This window comes from Diabrotica virgifera, chromosome 10 (assembly GCF_917563875.1).
Source record: "Diabrotica virgifera virgifera chromosome 10, PGI_DIABVI_V3a".
NCBI lineage: Eukaryota > Metazoa > Arthropoda > Insecta > Coleoptera > Chrysomelidae > Diabrotica > Diabrotica virgifera.
The window spans coordinates 19,615,477-19,633,422 of record NC_065452.1 but is presented as its reverse complement, the minus strand read 5'-3'; the positions used below and the strand labels follow the sequence as shown (position 1 = coordinate 19,633,422).

The window sequence follows — 17,946 nt, the reverse complement described above, 5'->3', positions numbered from 1 at the left end:
GATAGTGTGATGCCTAGGTATTTAAACTCCATCACTTGTTCTATTATCTGACCTTCCAGCTCCAATTTACATCTTATTGGATCTGCTGTTATAACCATGCATTTTGTCTTTTGTGAGGAAATTAACATGTTAAATTTTCTGGCGATTATGTTGAATTGGTGCAGCATACGTTGTAAATCATCTTCACTTTGAGAGATTAGTATTGCATCGTCCGCATAGCAGATTATTTTAAGTTGTTTTTCTCCCATTTAGTATCCTTTTTTAGTTCTTCCTTTTTTAATATTTCATCCATGATCAGGTTGAACAATAAAGGACTCAAGGAATCCCCCCATTGCCGGCTTCAATTGGGTCAGTTAATTCATCGTCCACTTTTACTTTTATTGTATTGTTCTGGTAGATGTTTTCGATCGTTTTAATTATTATTCCTAGAGGTACCTCTCTCGAGTATAACAAATGGATAACGTCCTTTAATGTGACCCTGTCAAATGCTTTCTTAAGGTCCACGAAACATAAATATTCCGGTTTGTTGTATTCCAACGATTTCTCTTGAACTTGCCTCATTATAAATATAGCGTCAGTGCATGACCTTCCCGACCTAAAACCTTGTTGTTCTTCTGCTAATGTTATAATTTCATTCAATTTGTTTGTTCTTACTTTGGTTGTTAATTTTAATTTTGTGTTTAATAAGTTAATTCCTCTGTAATTCTCCGGGTCCGATTTGTCTCCTTTTTTGAAGGGAGGTATTAGGATGCTTGATCTCCATTCTTGTGGTATTCTGTTTTGTTCTATTATTTGTCGTATTAGTTTTAATAGTTGTTTAGTTAGATCTTGTCCTCCGTACTTTAGGAGTTCGTTCGATATTCTGTCCTTTCCTGGAGATTTTCTATTTTTTAATTTTATTAATGCTTCCTTTACCTCTCCCTGCTCGATGTTTATTCCTTCGTTTGTTGTAACTTCAGGTGTTATTGGTTCATTATCTTCGCCTTTAGCAAATAGAGATCGGAAGTAGTCTGCTCATGTTTCCTTCTGAATGTGTTTCGCTTTTATTAAATCGTTCATCTCCTTTCTTTGCCCTCTGATCATTCTCCATACTTCTTTTTGTGTTCCGTAGAAGTCGTGTTCCATCTGTTTTGAGAAACTCTGCGCCAGTGCTCTTTTTATTTGCCTCACTAAAGTATTCGTTTCGTTTCTGATTCTTTTGTAGTGGTTGTATGCCTGTTGTGTTTGTTTCGTTCTGTATTGTAAAAAGTCTTTCTTCTTTTCTTCACATTTTATCTTAACTTCCTCTCTAAACCACGGGGTTTTCTTCTTTAATATGTGAGTATTCGTTACCTTTCTCTCTCCAAGTGATTCTGTTGCAGCGTTGATTATGTTATCTTTGAGTTTTTGCCAGCTTTCATCGATGTTATCATTTTCTAATATTCCATTCTCAGCAATCTTCTCTGATATCTGTATAAGTATTCCGTGGATTCCGTATGTAGTCCTTCGACTTTGATTTTTGTTTGTGTTGGTGCTGCCCTCTTGGGTGTGAAATATTTCATAATGATTCCTATTTTACATAATACTAAGCTATGGTCGCTACCTACATCTGCTGAGAGGCATCTTACGTCGAGGATAAAAGTCAAAATTATAATTTTGATTTTTGCAATGTCCACAATATATTTTTTTTGACATCCATTTTATTGTAATCTATTTTATAAAAAATAATAAACAATACATATGAGTGTTAAGAGTGTGACACAGTCAGTATTCACCCAGTGGTGAATACCTAAAAGAGTACAATAATGATTGAATTAGTACAGTTATTAATAAATTAATTGAATTAATTTGAATAGTAATACAATCCAGTCCACAATATTAACTACAAATATCAATTTTTCTTTTTTACAGTTGTTACCAAGAAACAAGCTAAAAACCTTATAGACGCAGGAGCCGATGGTTTGCGAGTGGGTATGGGTAGTGGAAGTATTTGTATAACACAAGAAGTAATGGCTGTTGGACGGCCGCAGGCTACTGCAGTTTATAAAGTTAGTCAATATGCCAAGCATTTTGGAGTGCCCGTTATAGCCGATGGTGGTATTCAGTCTATCGGTCACATTACAAAGGCTCTTGCTCTTGGAGCTTCAACAGGTAGGATTTAACATGACAAGACATTTCATAACGCGACAGTTCGTAACTCCAAAAATGGTAACGGATAATTCGTAACCTCAAAATTGAATTATTCTGTTTATTTTTGTTAACGTGGAAAAAAAATTTTATTACAGCAGCAATTGAAATTACGTTTATTAATTTAACGAACGAACATCAGGTTTAACGTTTTTAACACATTGCATATTTCGTGAAGAAATACATTTTGAAAAATGTGTCTTAAAATAAATATAATCTACCTGTAACAGTAGTTTTATAAGACGACTATATGGAGGCATAAAAGAACAAGGTTTAAGGCGCAGGCGTTACAACTTTGAGTTGTATGGAAGTTTTGGAGAACCTGACGATGTAAAATTCATTAAGGTAGCACGCCTTAGATGGATACGAAGCGTTAATAAATAACCGCTATGAATTCCAAGATTTTATTGGTTAGAACTACCCACGTGATATCTGTGTTCGTATTGGTCAGATGATTAAGAATGACAGAGCGGGATATTTAAATACCAATATTGTATGCAAAGTGTCGTTTCAAGAAAACAAGTCTGCTGACCGAGGATAACGGATAAATGATAAATATTTCTTGTTTATCTTACAATTGACAATTTTTATGATAGAAATAAAAGTGTGGTAGAAAGTCAATACATATTGAAAAACAGTATTGATTAAACACTATTTATTCGTTTCTACTAGTCTTCTTTATAGACTGTATCTAGTCTCATAAAATATTTCTTTCTATCTCATAAAAAATAAAAACAATTATTGTATAGTTATAATATTCTCTTAATTTATTTCACTTGTTAAATACAAACACAGCAGCACTAGAATAGATCTTATAAATTAAATTATAAATGCATGAAAATTAAAAACAGATAATTTACATAAAAGTTAATATACTGGATATGGGAAAAAGTAATTTAGGGGAAATTATATGTTATATTATATAATTATGATTTTCTTCGGCATTTTGTGAAGTATAGGGCATGTTGTGTCTTGTGTCCTTTTAAAAAGTCTGAAATTTCATATTTCATTTACATTTGGATTTTTAAACGTATCACTTATTAATATGTTGCTACGATTTTTGTTTCTTTGTGGAGAAAAACCGTTTCTGTGGTTCAATGTTTTTACATATTGAAACCTTTAAAACACTTCAATTTTTTTATGCAAATTTTGATTAAATTTTTTGTTGCATGTAGGTACATATATTTGACAAAACAATCTAAACATTGGTGTCACTTAAATCATCTAAATCGGGTGTATGTATTTACAAGCATCGTCAAATCTTCATGATCTTTTTTATTGCAAATTAAATTGATGTTACTTAAATTCTTAAAGTCGTGGTTTCACTACCAAATAATTTGAGCAAACTCAGGAAGTGACGTCACAACTGCAGTTTGTTCAAATTATAAGAATCTAGTCGTCACACTATCAGTTTAGTTTGATCAAATTTTGTATTGAGAGTTGTGGTACATATGTATATCAAAACCCACAAGCATTCCAACACTTTAACGAATAATAAGCCCCAAACTCTCTCTCTATTGTAGAAGGGAGACAGTAACAAACCAAAAAGAAATCAAGTCCTGATTAGGAAAAATCTAGAAAACAAACAAGAGTAACTATTGGCTACAAAAGCTGCTGTACAAAAATCAGTGTGCACGCTGAAGAAAGCAACGCAGGGAATGATAACGAAACAATTTTAATGTGTAGCTAGCAACGCAGGAAATGATAACGAAACAATTTTAATGTGTAGCTAGGCCACGACTGATAAACATATACAGGGGCTCACAGCTCAAATGATGCAGTCACTACTCAATAAAGCTAGCTTGTGTCAGTCGCTCAATATTTATTAGAAAAAACTTACATACTGAAAGTAGGTAAGTTAGTATGAGTCTTCTAAAATAGCATAAGCTATGTTTTGGGTTTCAAATATGCAATAATTAACACCCTCAGCGCCAGTGTATCCTTTTAGATATACACTGTCCTCAACGCTGTGTACCGAAAAAGATACACATGGCTCGTTGTGTTCAATCTATGGTGTCACCTAAAAGGACACACTTTCCTAAGTTTTTATATGTAGAGAATAATGCTATGGTCTGAGCCAATTTCCTGGTATAACTGGGTTTGGCCTTATGATATGAAAAGATAGGTTGTATGTAACTAGAAATTCGTATGAAAAATGTTGCCATGTATGGGCGAAAACAACTTGCTCCAACTCATTATGCAGGGAAAGATTCAAGGAAAAAGAAGCATAGGGAGATGCAGAATATCTTGGCTGCGCAACCTGAGAGAATGGTACGGATGAACATCAAACGAACTTTTCAGAGCAGCAGTCTGCAAAGTCCTAATAGCTAAGATGTATTGTCAGAGAAATAGCAAATAATCCCAAAAAAGTGCACCAGAATTGACGAAATGAGGTGGAAACACAGTTTGGAAAAAGATGTAACCCTGAAACAATTAGACGGATATTACAAAAGAATAATCTACATAGCTGAACTGCAAGAAATAAATCTTCGCCAAAGAAATAAGCAACAAGGAGTTTTGTTTTCTTTATTAATATTCTCCCTTAAAAGTTTACATCATTTTAGCTGATATCAAAATCATACACAAAATAATTAAAGAACTATTGTTGTATATTTGAACTAAGTATGGTATATTTGAAACCCAAAACATAGCTTATGCTATTTTAGAGGACTTATAGTTAGTAACTTACTTTCAGTATGTAATTTTTTTTCTAATATTGGGTCACTGACACAAGCTAGTTTTATGTAGTTTTATAGACTGTATTATTTCAGAATTGAGGCTCTGAGTCACTGTAGGTGCAGTACAATAATTTTGCTTATACAAATTATCAGTAATAATATTTATTTACATCAAAATAAAAATTTTATCACATAATGATGTCTAACAGCTGATTGTCATTTGTCTTTATTGCTTAATTCTCTGACCAATACGAACACAGATATCACGTGGGTAGTTCTAACCAATAAAATCGTGGAATTCATAGCGGTTATTAACGGCTCGTAGATGAATAGGTCATGTAATCAGGCGAGAAGAAGGTCAACGCGAGAAGAAGGCCGATAGGACAACGAGCAAGAGGAAGACCGAGACTTAGGGAGCAAGACATCCTAGAAAATGATTATAATCTATTGGAATTAGAGCATGGAGAAGAGTTGCCAGAGACAGAGCAGACACTTTGCACTGTCGCATCCACAAAGTGCAAATCTTGACTCATCAATAAAAAGAAGATTAGCCCAGTCGTTAATATCCCAATCGACATGTCCTGGTGCAAAACTTAACCTTTAACTACCCGCGCATCAAGTTATAACATAACTACACGCGTGGCGTACTTTATACGCCACGAGAAAATACCCGTAAAAACAGCGGATTTGTTTTTTTTTTTGAAAAAATACACTCAGTTGTTTGTTATAAACCTTATTCGGCATCAGTGAATACTTGGAGTTCCTTCTCAGTAAGCCAATTGGGATTTATAACTGGAATCATGGAATAACTGGATTCCATGATAAATAAAATTACTAATAAAAATTTTTTTTAAAAGTGATTTTTTACAGGAGAAGAAGTATTGTTTATAAAGAAAAATATATTTTGTGCCATAATGACTAAAAAACAATTGAAATATGTACTTATATTACTACTTATATTAATATAATCGTGGCGTATATTATCCACCACCGGAAACAATACATAATAAACTGTAAATTACAATCTTCCCAGAACGCCGATTATAACAAAACTAAAACCAAATTGTAAAGCACATTCCAGTGATAGGTTAGAGAGATAAACACGGTCAAAAATTAAGAATCCTTATATCTGGCGTACAAAATACGCCAGCGCGTGTAGTTAAAGGTTAAATGTGCCATACGACAGTGGTGGCTCGTGGCTTTAGGGACAGGGTCGGCAAGGTTTTGTCTCCTCAGATAGGTATGCCATCTAATTAAAAGGTTTCAATTTCATAGAAGATTTTTGGTTTTTGTTTTTTTTATTTTTTCCTAAACATTTAGAACCTAAACCTGTTTATAAATTAACCTAGTCTATGTTGTTTCGAAGTAGCAAAATGGGTTATAACGTCATTGTAAAATTTATTATTGTTTTGGAGAGGTTTTAAAAGTTTTTTTCTATTGACATTTGAGACAAGTTTGACATTCTTGTTTCATGGTGTTTCGACAATACCTTTTGACTCTTTTGAGACAAGAGAAATCCCGTTCATTTGAGGCAGAATTTGCCCACATTTGAGCACAATAATTTATTAATTTCGGGAAGAGTTTGTTATACCTAATGAATTGCAGTATATAAAATGAAACATATTTTGTAACTTATCTCATCTTCCGAAAATATTTAAATCAGCATATAAAACTGTTAATCCATTTTCTTATTCTATTTGATTAAAGAATGATGGATAATTTTAATGAATTTGTCTAATAGATATTTTGAAAATTCTTTGGAAATATTAATTGAGTTATCCTTCCACTCAAAAAGGTCCGGAACATTGTTTAAATAATCAAAATGTCAAAAAACGAAGAAAAAATTCTATTTTTTTCTTCGTTTTTTGATTTTAACTTTCAAAGTATTCACTTCTGAGAAAAGGTATACTGACATAAAAGTTGCGTAATTAAATTTCCTACAATATAGGATTGGTTAAAAATTTTAAAAAGTGTCATCCTTGTTGCAAAACAGCAATAATTGCGAAAAAAACATAAAAAACAAGTATTCGCATTTTACGGTTTTCAACCATTTATGCTACACTTACGACCTTCATATTTTAACCAGAAAACCTTTATGATATAATAAAACAATACTGTAAATTTCATTAAGATCGATTCAATAGATTTTGCAAAATAAATTTTGCAATCCAGCTTTGGCAAAAAAAATTAATTTTTTCAAAATGTTGCAGTACTAACCATAAAGCAGATAGCAAGTTGAATTTTTTTTACATATAGAAGAAAGGTACAGTATTCTTCTATACGTAAAAATAAATTCAACTTGCTGTCTGCTTTATTTTCACTTCTGCAACATTTTGAAAAAATGAATTTTTTTGCGAAAGCTGGATTGCAAAATTTATTTTGCAAAATCTATTGAACCGATCTTAATGAAATTCACAGTATTGTTTTATTATATGATATAGTTTTTCTGGGTAAAATTATGAAGGTCCTAAGTGTACCATAAATGGTTGAAAAACGTAAAATGCGAATACTTGTTTTTTTATGATTTTTTCGCAATTACTGCTATTTTGCAACAAGGGTGACAATTTTTAAAAATTTTAACTAATCCTATATTGTAGTAAATTTAATTACGCAACTTTTACGTCAGTGCAACTTTTCTCGAAAAAGAATACTTTTAAAGTTATAATCAAAAAATGAAGAAAAAAATCGAATTTTTCCTTAATTTTTTGGCATTTTGGTTATTTAAACAATGATCCGGACCTTTTGAGCGAAAGGATAACTCAAATATTATTATATGAGTTATTTTCAAGCAATTTCTGCAAACAAATATGAGTCATCTGTCAATGTCCAAATTAATGTACTAATATTTTTACAGATGCGCCCTGGTCTATAATAGGTACGTGTCTTGTTGCCGTTTCCAGATCACCGCTCGGCAGATTGTTTATCATTATCTGCCGTACTTGCCATTCAAATAAATACGGGGAATCTATAATTTTTTGCCTATCGGCTAATATTCCATAGCTTATTATTACAAGCAAATGGTCCATCTGGGGACGGCTTGCCGAAGCGGGCCTTATAAGAATTCACACAATCGCAATCAGGTGCATGGCTAGGATCATTAATTTGAAAAGTCTCATACGCACAGCGCACAGGGATCACTTAACGTATCGGATCGATCGAATTCTTTTAAAAACAATGAATAAAATTTAGTCTGTTATCTCACAGATATTTTTTTTATTTCACAGAAACGAATATCATCAACTCTGATTAACTTAAATATTTAAAAAAATCTATAATGTGTCCATAAATGTGTGGGTCGGCACTGCCGACCCTGACAAGCCGCCACTACCATACGATGTGCTGTCGTTAACAGTGGAGCACAGGCATTCTGGCTCTGATTCCAAATTCCCTTAATTTGTTTCTAACCGAATTGGCACTTATTCGAAAATTACGTCCTGGAATTGGTCTTCTTGTGCATCCTCCACTTTCTCTATACCTTCTTAAAACTCTTGAAACGCTGGATTGTTGGATTCCGATAACATCAGCAAGATATTGCTGCGATCGTCCATCTCCAATTAAACCTACAATTTGAGCTGCTTGTTCTGACGTTCTGTTACTAATTTTTTGTAAGAACGCACTTTCTCATTGAAAACTCAAGCAGACATATTGCACAGATCAAATTGTCGAATACAAATGTCCAAAATAAATATTCTCCTTTAACAACGTTTTGTTTACTGCTTGCTTTTTCGGCAAAAACATGCTTCAACTTGAAATGTCAGACACAGTGGTTAAAGACACCTAAAGGAGACGATATATGAGTATTATACCATTCTGCCAAAAATTAAAAATTATTTTTAAACTTTTTTTCTGTTTCAAAAATTATGTGATACTTTTTGTGATTTGATTAGTGTATTTAAAAACAAGTGGTCTTAAAAAATTACAACTTTTACCGCTACGAATAGTTACGAACTGCCGATGTTACTAAGTGCCGCCGTTACGAATTGACGGGGTTACGGATTGTACGTTACCATTTGTCGCGTTACGAGATGCCATGGAACAGGATTTAAAATGATTTTATTTTTTTATACTTGAAATTAATTTAAAGTTTTTCATTCTATTTATTCAAACATTCCAGTCATGATGGGTTCATTATTGGCGGGTACTTCGGAAGCACCTGGGGAATACTTCTTTTCTGATGGTGTGAGGCTTAAGAAGTACCGGGGTATGGGAAGTTTAGAAGCTATGGACCGTAAAGATGCAATGGGATCAGCGATGAATAGGTATTTCCACAAGTAAGTAACTTTTTTTAATCCATTCGCATAGATATCTTTTTTTTCTTATTGGCTTTAAGCTATCTTAAAAATATTATTTTATTTAACTAGACAGCTGGGATGGTCAGTGTTGCATGTCCTAGCAGGAGTGAATCCGCTTTTTTTCAATAGCATATAATTTAAATCCGAAATCCCTCTTAGTTTTAGAGATTATTGTATCAACAGAGAACGCACCAAACATAATTTTCAGTTCCAAAAATGTAAACATAGCTGATTTCCTTAGGGCCGGTTGTTCGAACGCTAATCAACAATAATCACTATCAAATATTTAATTACTGTCACAACTGTCAATGTCAACTTTGGTTGGGATTCTGAAAACATAATTGATTATAATTATGAGATTAGTTAATCAATTAACATAACAATTATTAACATAATTGATTAACTAATTTCATAATTGTAATCAATAATTATGTTTTCAGCAACCCAATCAAAGTTGACATTGACAGTTGTGACAGTAATTAAATATTTGATAATGATCATTTTTGATTAGCGTTCGAACAACCGGCCCTTAGTATACCAAATTCTTGCGTAATTAAGTATGTTTTATCTCTTTTGTGTTATCATATAAGGCGGGTTGACATTACTAATGCATAGATACAAATGTACTGCTCGAGTTTGAAAATAGATAATTAAATATCTAACAATAGCACGGGCAAAATACGTAAGCGTGAGCCACGTTCGTTATTCACTATTAATGTCAACCCGCCTTTATGGACCATTCACTCTTGTTAGAGTATGGGTCGCTCAAATACTATGAGCTCTTTTAATCCATTTCACGCGGTGGATTAGTCCGCTTTTCCTTTAGGACGTCGTTCATAGGTTGTGATGTTTTTTTTGCCTTCTCTACTATCTTCTTCCACTCTATCCGGTCCTGAATCTTTTCTCTCCAGTTTGCAATTTCCATCTTTGATATATAGTCTAGCAGTTGATCTTCCCATCTTATTTTTGGTCTTCCCCTTTGTCTATTTTTTACTGGTTTCAAGTTCATTATCTTCCTGATCAGTTCTTCTACCCCTCTTCTTTGTGTGTGCCCAAACCATCTGAGCCTTTGTGCTTTAATGAATTTTACTATATCTTCTCCTTCATTTATATTTATTATTTCATGGTTCATCAGCTTTCTATATTTCCCTGTTTCTGGCTTTACTGGGCCATGTATTCTTCTCATAATTTTTCTCTCAATTATTCTTAACTTTTCTTCGTCTTTTTTCGTAAGGCACATTACTTCTGCTCCATAGGCTATCACTGGTCTAATTGCTGCTGTATATATTTTTGATTTTGTTTTTTTTGCTCAGGTTTTTGTCCTTGAGCAGTCGGTGATATTTCCAATATACTCTATTACCTGCTTTAATTCTTTCTTTTATCTCTATACTCTTTCCGTTTTGGCCGTCCACCATCACCCCCAGGTATTTGAAGCAATCTACTCTCTGAAATGCATTTTCACCTATCTTTATTTCTGTTATTACACCAGGAGATAAGGAAAAAATATACCATGTTCGGGACACTTGAGCAGCAATGTTGCAAATGGGTTTTTTGGGTACTGCATATATACCTAATACATTATAAATACAAAAATGCCCGTCACAGTTTGGACGAGAAATTTTCAAAAATGAGAGTTTTTTCGTTTAAATCGCTACAGGTAAAAATAGGGTAATTAAATGTCTTATTTATAATATTTTTCTTTTAGTAGATGAGCCAAGGTTTAAAATAGCGTTTTTTGAATTTTGGTCCGATTATTTGTTGCTTCGGATATTGCAAAATAAAACTAAAATTTCGAAAATAAAAAATTTCCTATAACTTTTGCGAAAATGAATTTAGGACTTTCATATTGCATGAAAAGTTGAGTCAAATAGTCCATACAATGGACAAAAAATTTTAAGACGATGCGTCAATTAGTTTAAATTTTATTCAATTTATTTATCCCAAAGAGCTTTTTTTTCGCAATGTTATTGTTCAGAAAATAATAATGATACAGCAATTCTGTGAAAACAACATGAAAGAAGGATAGTCATATTTTCAACGCATTTAAAAAAATCATTAAAAAGTCATTTTTATCACTCAGAAAACATTTTGCTAAAATAGAGTCATTTTTGGCTTATAAACAATTTGAGTAACTTTGTTAATATTGACTGTAGGCTAAAACTACAATGGAATTTAAAAAACTGGTATTTTTATACGAATTTTCAAAGAAAAACTTTTCGCCTAGGTTAATTACGGTCAAAGTTAGCCACTTTTTTTTATTTAATCAAGGCTACTTTGTTTATAACAATTAAGCAACCTAACTAGAGCCATTTTGAAGTTGAAGATATATAGGTTATGTGTAAAAGTTTGAGTAAATTTTGAACGTCAACAGAGTGGTTAATATAGCTTTAAAAATGGCCTCCGAACGGAATTAATTCGTGGTCGCTGGAGGGGAATTACTAAAATACGTGCACTCAAAAAATGAAACTGATTCTGCAAACATATGCTGCGATTAATATCGCTGGAACTTGTTGATGGATTTTGATTATAATTTTGTTAATTTGTATGTACTCGTAGTCTTATAGAGTACGTTATGTACACACAACCCCACCTAACATTACAAAATGTTAGGGGGAACTCCCCTTATCACGCAGGGATATGAAAAATAGATTACGACCGATTCTAAGGCCTACCGAATATACATATATAGGGTGTCCCAAAAGTAGTGGAACGGTCGAATATTTCGCGAACTAAACATCGGATCGAAAAACTGAAAAATACGTGTTCAATCATTTTCAAAAATCTATCCAATGACACCAAACACCAACCCCCACTACACCCCCTGGAGGTGGGGTGGGGGGTAACTTTAAAATCTCAAATGGAAACTCCTAGTTTTTCTTGCAGATTTGGATTCGTTACGTAAAAGTAAGCAACTTTTATTCAAGACATTTTTTCGAACTGTGGATAGATGGCGCTATAATTGGGAAAACAATTTATCCTGATACCATAGGTAAATTATAGAAACGGTCTAATATCTCGAGAAATACACTTCCAAATGAGAAACCAAAAAACAGGTTAATATTTTTCGAAAACCTATCGATAAACACCAAAAATGACCCTCCATCCCACCCCTGGAGAGGGGGTGGGGGGTAAATTTAAAATCTTAAATAGCAACCCCCACTTTTTATTGCAGATTCGAATTCGTCATGAAAAATTAAGCAACATTTATTCGAAACATTTTTTAAAATTGCTGATAGATGGCGCTAATAAATCGGTATTTTCCAATTAAAGCGCCATCTATCAACAATTCTAAAAAATGTTTCGAATAAATGTTGCTTAATTTTTCATGACGAATCCGAATCTGTAATTAAAATTTTAAAGTTACCCCCACCCCACTTCTAGGGGGTGGGTTGGAGGGTCATGTTTAGTGTAATTCGATAGTTTTCGAAAAGTATTAAAAACCTTTTTTGGTTTCTCATTTGGAAGTGTATTTCTCGAGATATTAGACCGTTTCTATAATTTACCTATGGTATCAGGATAAATCGTTTTTCTCAATTATAGCGCCATCTATCCACAGTTCGAAAAAATGTCTTGAATAAAAGTTGCTTACTTTTACGTAACGAATCCAAATCTGTAAGAAAAACTAGGGGTTTTCATTTGAGATTTTAAAGTTACCCTCCGCCCCACCTCCAGGGGTTGTAGTGGGGGTTGGTGTTTGGTGTCATAGGATAGATTTTTGAAAATGATTGAACACGTATTTTTCAGTTTTTCGATCCGATGTTTAGTTCGCGAAATATTCGACCGTTCCACTACTTTTGGGACACCCTGTATAATTTCATAAAAATCGGTCAAGCGGTCTCGGAGGAGTATGGAAACTAACACTGTGACAGGAGAATTTTATAGATGTAAATATATAGATGGCTATTAACAAACAGGGGTTGGTGGTAGAAGAGTGAAAATTAAAAGTTGCATGTATTTTTTAATTCTACATCATATAAAATTAAGGTAGATAATTTTGTCCAAAAAAATAAAAAAAATGTCAGGGGGAACCCTCCTTATAACTTATGGGTATAAAAAATAGATTAAAACCTCTTCAACATCCTACAGGATAAACGTGTAAAATTTTATAAAAATCGGCCAAGCCGTTTCGGAGTAGTATGGTAACGTAACACTGTTACATGAGAATTTGATTTATATAGAAGTAACAGCGAACTAAATAATAAAAGTGGCTAACTTTGAACCTAATTAACCTAGGCAAAAAGTTTTTTTCTGAAAATTGTTTAGAAGCCAAAAATGACTCTATTTTACTAAACTTTTTTCGGAGTGATAAAAACGACTTTTTAACCATTTCTTTCAATACTTTAAAAATGTAACTATCATTCTTGCATGTGGTTTCCACAGAATTGCTATGTCATTATTATTTTCTGAACAATAACATTGCGAAAAAAAGCTCTTTGCGATAAACAAATTGAATAAAATTTAAACTAATAAATTGACGAATCGTCATAAAATTTTTGTGCATTATACGGAATGTTTTACTCAACTTTTCGTGCAATATGAAAGTCTTAAGGATATTTTCGCAAAAGTTATAGCACATTTTTTATTTTTGAAATTTTAGTCTTATTTTGCACTTTCCAAAACAAAAAAGGATCGGACCAAAATTCAAAAAGTGCCATTTTAAACCTTGGCTCATCTACAAAAAGAAGAATATTATAAATAAGATATTTAATTACCCTATTTTTACCTGTAGCGATTTAAACGAAAAAACTGCCATTTTTGACCCTTATTTGTTAATAACTAAGTTTCTCGTCCGAACTGTGACGGGCATTTTTGTATTTATAATGTTTTAGGTATATAGTACCCAAAAAAATCCATTTGCAACCTGGCTGCTCAAGTGTCCCGACAAAAACCTTATTTCTCTGGACTATATTCTGTTTACATTATCTCTTGTGCTTATAAGGTATTTTGTTTTATTCTTATTGATTATTAATCCTCTCGTCTTTGCTTAACCAGGGTTAAACGTGCCTCTTCTAGTCTTTTTTTATCTCGTGCTACCAGTCCCAGGTCATCCGCATATCCTATGATCTGTGTTGAGCTTTGAATAATTGTCTTTTTCAGCCCTGTGTCCCTAATTACTCCTTCTAGAGCGATATTAAATAGTGTCGTTGACAGACTGTCTCCTTGTCTTACCCCAAGTTCTATTTTGATGTTTTGTATCGCCCTATTTGTTTTAACTTTTGCTGTCGAGTCTTTCATTGTCATTCTAGTTAGTCTTATTAATTTTGCCGGTATCTCCATTTTTTCATTTCCTTTAATAATTGTTATCTGTATATGCTGTCGAAGGCCTGTTGGAAGTCGATGTGTTATCATAGGCTTGTCAAAAATCTACAAAAATTTGGTAAATATCTGTCTACGTTGTACGTTGAATAGCTGGTCAATAGTAGTCTGAATCCAGCCTAGTATTCTCACATGATATTCAAACCACCATGACTCGCACAGAAGCGCAGGTACGAGTTTAAAATCAATTGACAGGTCCCTTCAGACAGAACAGAACAGAACAGGACAGATTTTATGTGGAGCTTAAAGAGAGTGCGAAAGAAATAGGGCAAGCTGTCAACGTAGATAAAATTAAAGCCCTAGTACAAACAAGCAACGAAACCAACAAATATTGAAGTAGTAAAATAGCTCAGACAGATTAGAAGCTTTCGGACAGATTCGAAACTCCACAATACTAGTAGGTCTCAGCAAGACTACTGAGATTATAAAAAGCATCAAGAAAAGAAGGCTGGAGTATTTCAGACCTGTAATCTGAGGTCCCAAATATAGGTTGCTATAAACTAATATGTAAGGGAAAATAGCAGGCAAACGCAGTCCAGGACGAAGAAGGTCTTCATGGTTGAAGAACTTGCGAGATTGGTATGATATTGATACAAGCATGCTATTTAGGGTGTATACATGAAGAAGAGTGATTTTGGATGTGTATCCTCTAGAGCAGTGATACTCAACCTGCGGCCCTCGAGCGTTTTTTATGCGGCCCGAATGCTAACTAAAGGGTACTGTGATCAAATTATTTGTCAAATTTCACGTGTTTTTTTCTAATTATTTGATAGTGTGCCGATGTGTTTGAGGCGTGTTTGGGAGTGAGGAAGACAATTTAATGACTTTAATTTTAAATATTATATTGACATTTTTAAGAACTCTGATTAAAAAGCAAGGTATTATTAACTTTTAATAATAAATTATTAAAGTTAATTAACAAATACTCATTTTAAAAATAATAAATACTTATTTACTACATTACAACGACCATTTAGTAATCACAAGAAAAATTCAGGTCCAGATTAACAAAAAAAAAAAAAAAATTAAAATAATTGTGACATTGAAACAACAATATATTAAAATTTTCAAAATACGTCTGCACATTTAAAAAGTGCATAAAAACTAAATTTAATTACTCGCTTCAGTTTTTTGCGTAGACAATTTAATGACAATAATTTTGAAATAATTATATCGAAATTTTTGTTTTGAAAGTACGAGTTCCTAAAAATTTCTAAATAATTTCAAAATTAAAGTCATTGAATTGTCTACGCAAAAAATGAAAGCTCCATTAAAGCTCTTTTCAAATGTGCAAACGGGTTTTGAAAATTTCAATACACAGGATGTTTCAAGGTCACAATGGATTTATAATTTTGTTTATTCCGGACCTGGATTTTTCTTGCGATTAGTAGTTGGGTGGTTTGGGTTCTAAATGTGACATATCTGTACCAAATATCAAAAAATATACAAGGTGGTTCTAAAGTTATGGGTCCAGAAAGAAATGGGCAAAATCGATAAAACACCCTGTAACTTGGTTATAAAGTCGGTGAAGCAATAAATTTAGTATGTCTAGAACCGCCTCATTTACCTCTATTCACCATTCAAGTATTTCCGTTTCCCAATGAAACACCCTGTACACAACTTCATCTTGATTGCGGCCCGCAAGCTGTGGCAATAGCTACTATGTGGCCCAGGAAAGAAAAAGGTTGAGTATCGCTGCTCTAGAGTAAATAAGATTCTCATCTCGCGTTCTAATTTTATGTTTAATTCCATAAGTTAAACTTAGCATAGTTCTTCTTCTTCTTCTTCTTTCTCGAAACTTCTTATGCCCCTCAGGCCTCAGGGCCGTCGGAGGTTTTATTCATCCTCTATCCATCTCTTCCATTTCTTGCGATCCTTTGCTAACTCTTTCATTTGTTGATGTGTTTTTCCTTTTTCCTGTCCAATTTCTATAATATGATAGATGCATCTTTTTCTTGGTCTCCCTTTCCTTCTTTTACCATATCTAAATTCCTATATCCTACTGTTGACTGTAATTCCCGTGATCTTCTTTTAGCGCCCTTCATTACTCTATCCATTACTAATATGAATAAAACTGGGCTGAGACTGTCCCCTTGTTTTATTCCTCTTTTTAGGTTTATTATTGGCGATCTGTTTCCGTTTATTTGTACTTTAGCGAGTACGTTTCTATATGTACTTTTTGACACGCTTATTATCGTTTGCGGGATTTGCAGGTCTTCCATTACTGACCATATTATTTCTATATTTATAGACTCAAAAGCAGCCTTAATATCTATAAACGTAATATATAAGTCTTCTCCTATTTCGTTTTTCCTTTCAATTATATTTCTCAGTATGTATTGTTAAGATATGTAAAATTTGAATTAATATGGTTTCGATCTTAATATTTTAGAAAAGTTAAAACATATAATAAAAATATACCAAAATTCATTTCGAAGAAATGAAAGTCAATTATCTTTGGATGGCCGTAGGTAAACAAAATTTAAATAGGGATTAAGTATTTTCTTTGTACAGTTAGTATGATAAGAAAGTGGTTATGTGTTTGGACAATGAGACCGGGTTTCCCAAATGGACTTTTGCGGCGAGGGAATAATTGTATTTAGAAATTTAAATGAATGTAATCTTTGTTTAGATATTAAGAAAGGAAAAAAAAACCGATTGGCATGTAATTAGTTTTAGGAAATTTCTAATGGTAGGGAAAATTGGTGTTTGTTATCTGAAAGGTAGATGGGGATAAAATTGAGGAACTCGGATTGGTGAAGAAGGAAAAAGGAGGGGCTAGGTATGAAGAATGGGAGTTTAGCGAAATGTTAGAGGGTGGAAGAAGAGTCAGTTGTTAAATGATCGTTAAGTCGACTAGTGGTGATCTCTAAGAGTCTCCTGAAGTAGTAAGGCAGATAAGTGAATAGTTGTGAGTTTGTTGAAATAAGTGTCCTGACGGAAGCTCATCACGTAAAGCATTGTAAGTTATATTGTTCTACTTATATTCCAAGAGTCACCGTTGCATGCCGGAACGAGAAATAGATTCAGTTTATCGAGAGGAGAAAAGGCTAGCATTGTTTTTTGAAAGATACGTGCATCTGTAGGGGGTCATTAATGACAATAGGCTTGCAATAATTTGTTGCGAGATTGCTGACTACATAGGGGGCTGCTAAGAGTAAATTGTAGGCGACCAGAGACAAGAATTTGGACAACTCATCATCCGAGAGACAGTTTTATTTTTTTGTAGAATTATTCATAACGCAAATTTCAATAAGTACTTTAGATAGTGGTAGGGTTATTTCAATAATCAGAATAGGAGATATTATTTTTAGAGGATATTTTGAGGGTGAATTTATTTCAATAGATGCTTTTGTACCATATATGTGTTTTATTCCGTTAATCTTTGACCTTATTTATCATATGTAAAGCAAAGGAGATATTGAAGCACGAGAATATAAAACCCTGAGATTAGAGCATTAAATAGTGTGATTAAATCATAAGTGCATCATTAA

General features: G+C 33.1%; 1 protein-coding gene across 1 annotated transcript in view; it reads left to right on the top strand.

Moving 5' to 3' along the window:
• LOC126878712 (inosine-5'-monophosphate dehydrogenase) overlaps window positions 1-17,946 on the top strand; it is a 123,314-nt gene that overhangs the window by 77,889 nt on the left and 27,479 nt on the right. Inside the window, exons 6-7 of the mRNA XM_050641577.1 lie at window positions 1,891-2,130; window positions 8,959-9,115. Of these exons, the coding sequence (XP_050497534.1) occupies window positions 1,891-2,130; window positions 8,959-9,115 (397 nt within the window). The remainder of the gene's footprint in view (window positions 1-1,890; window positions 2,131-8,958; window positions 9,116-17,946) is intronic.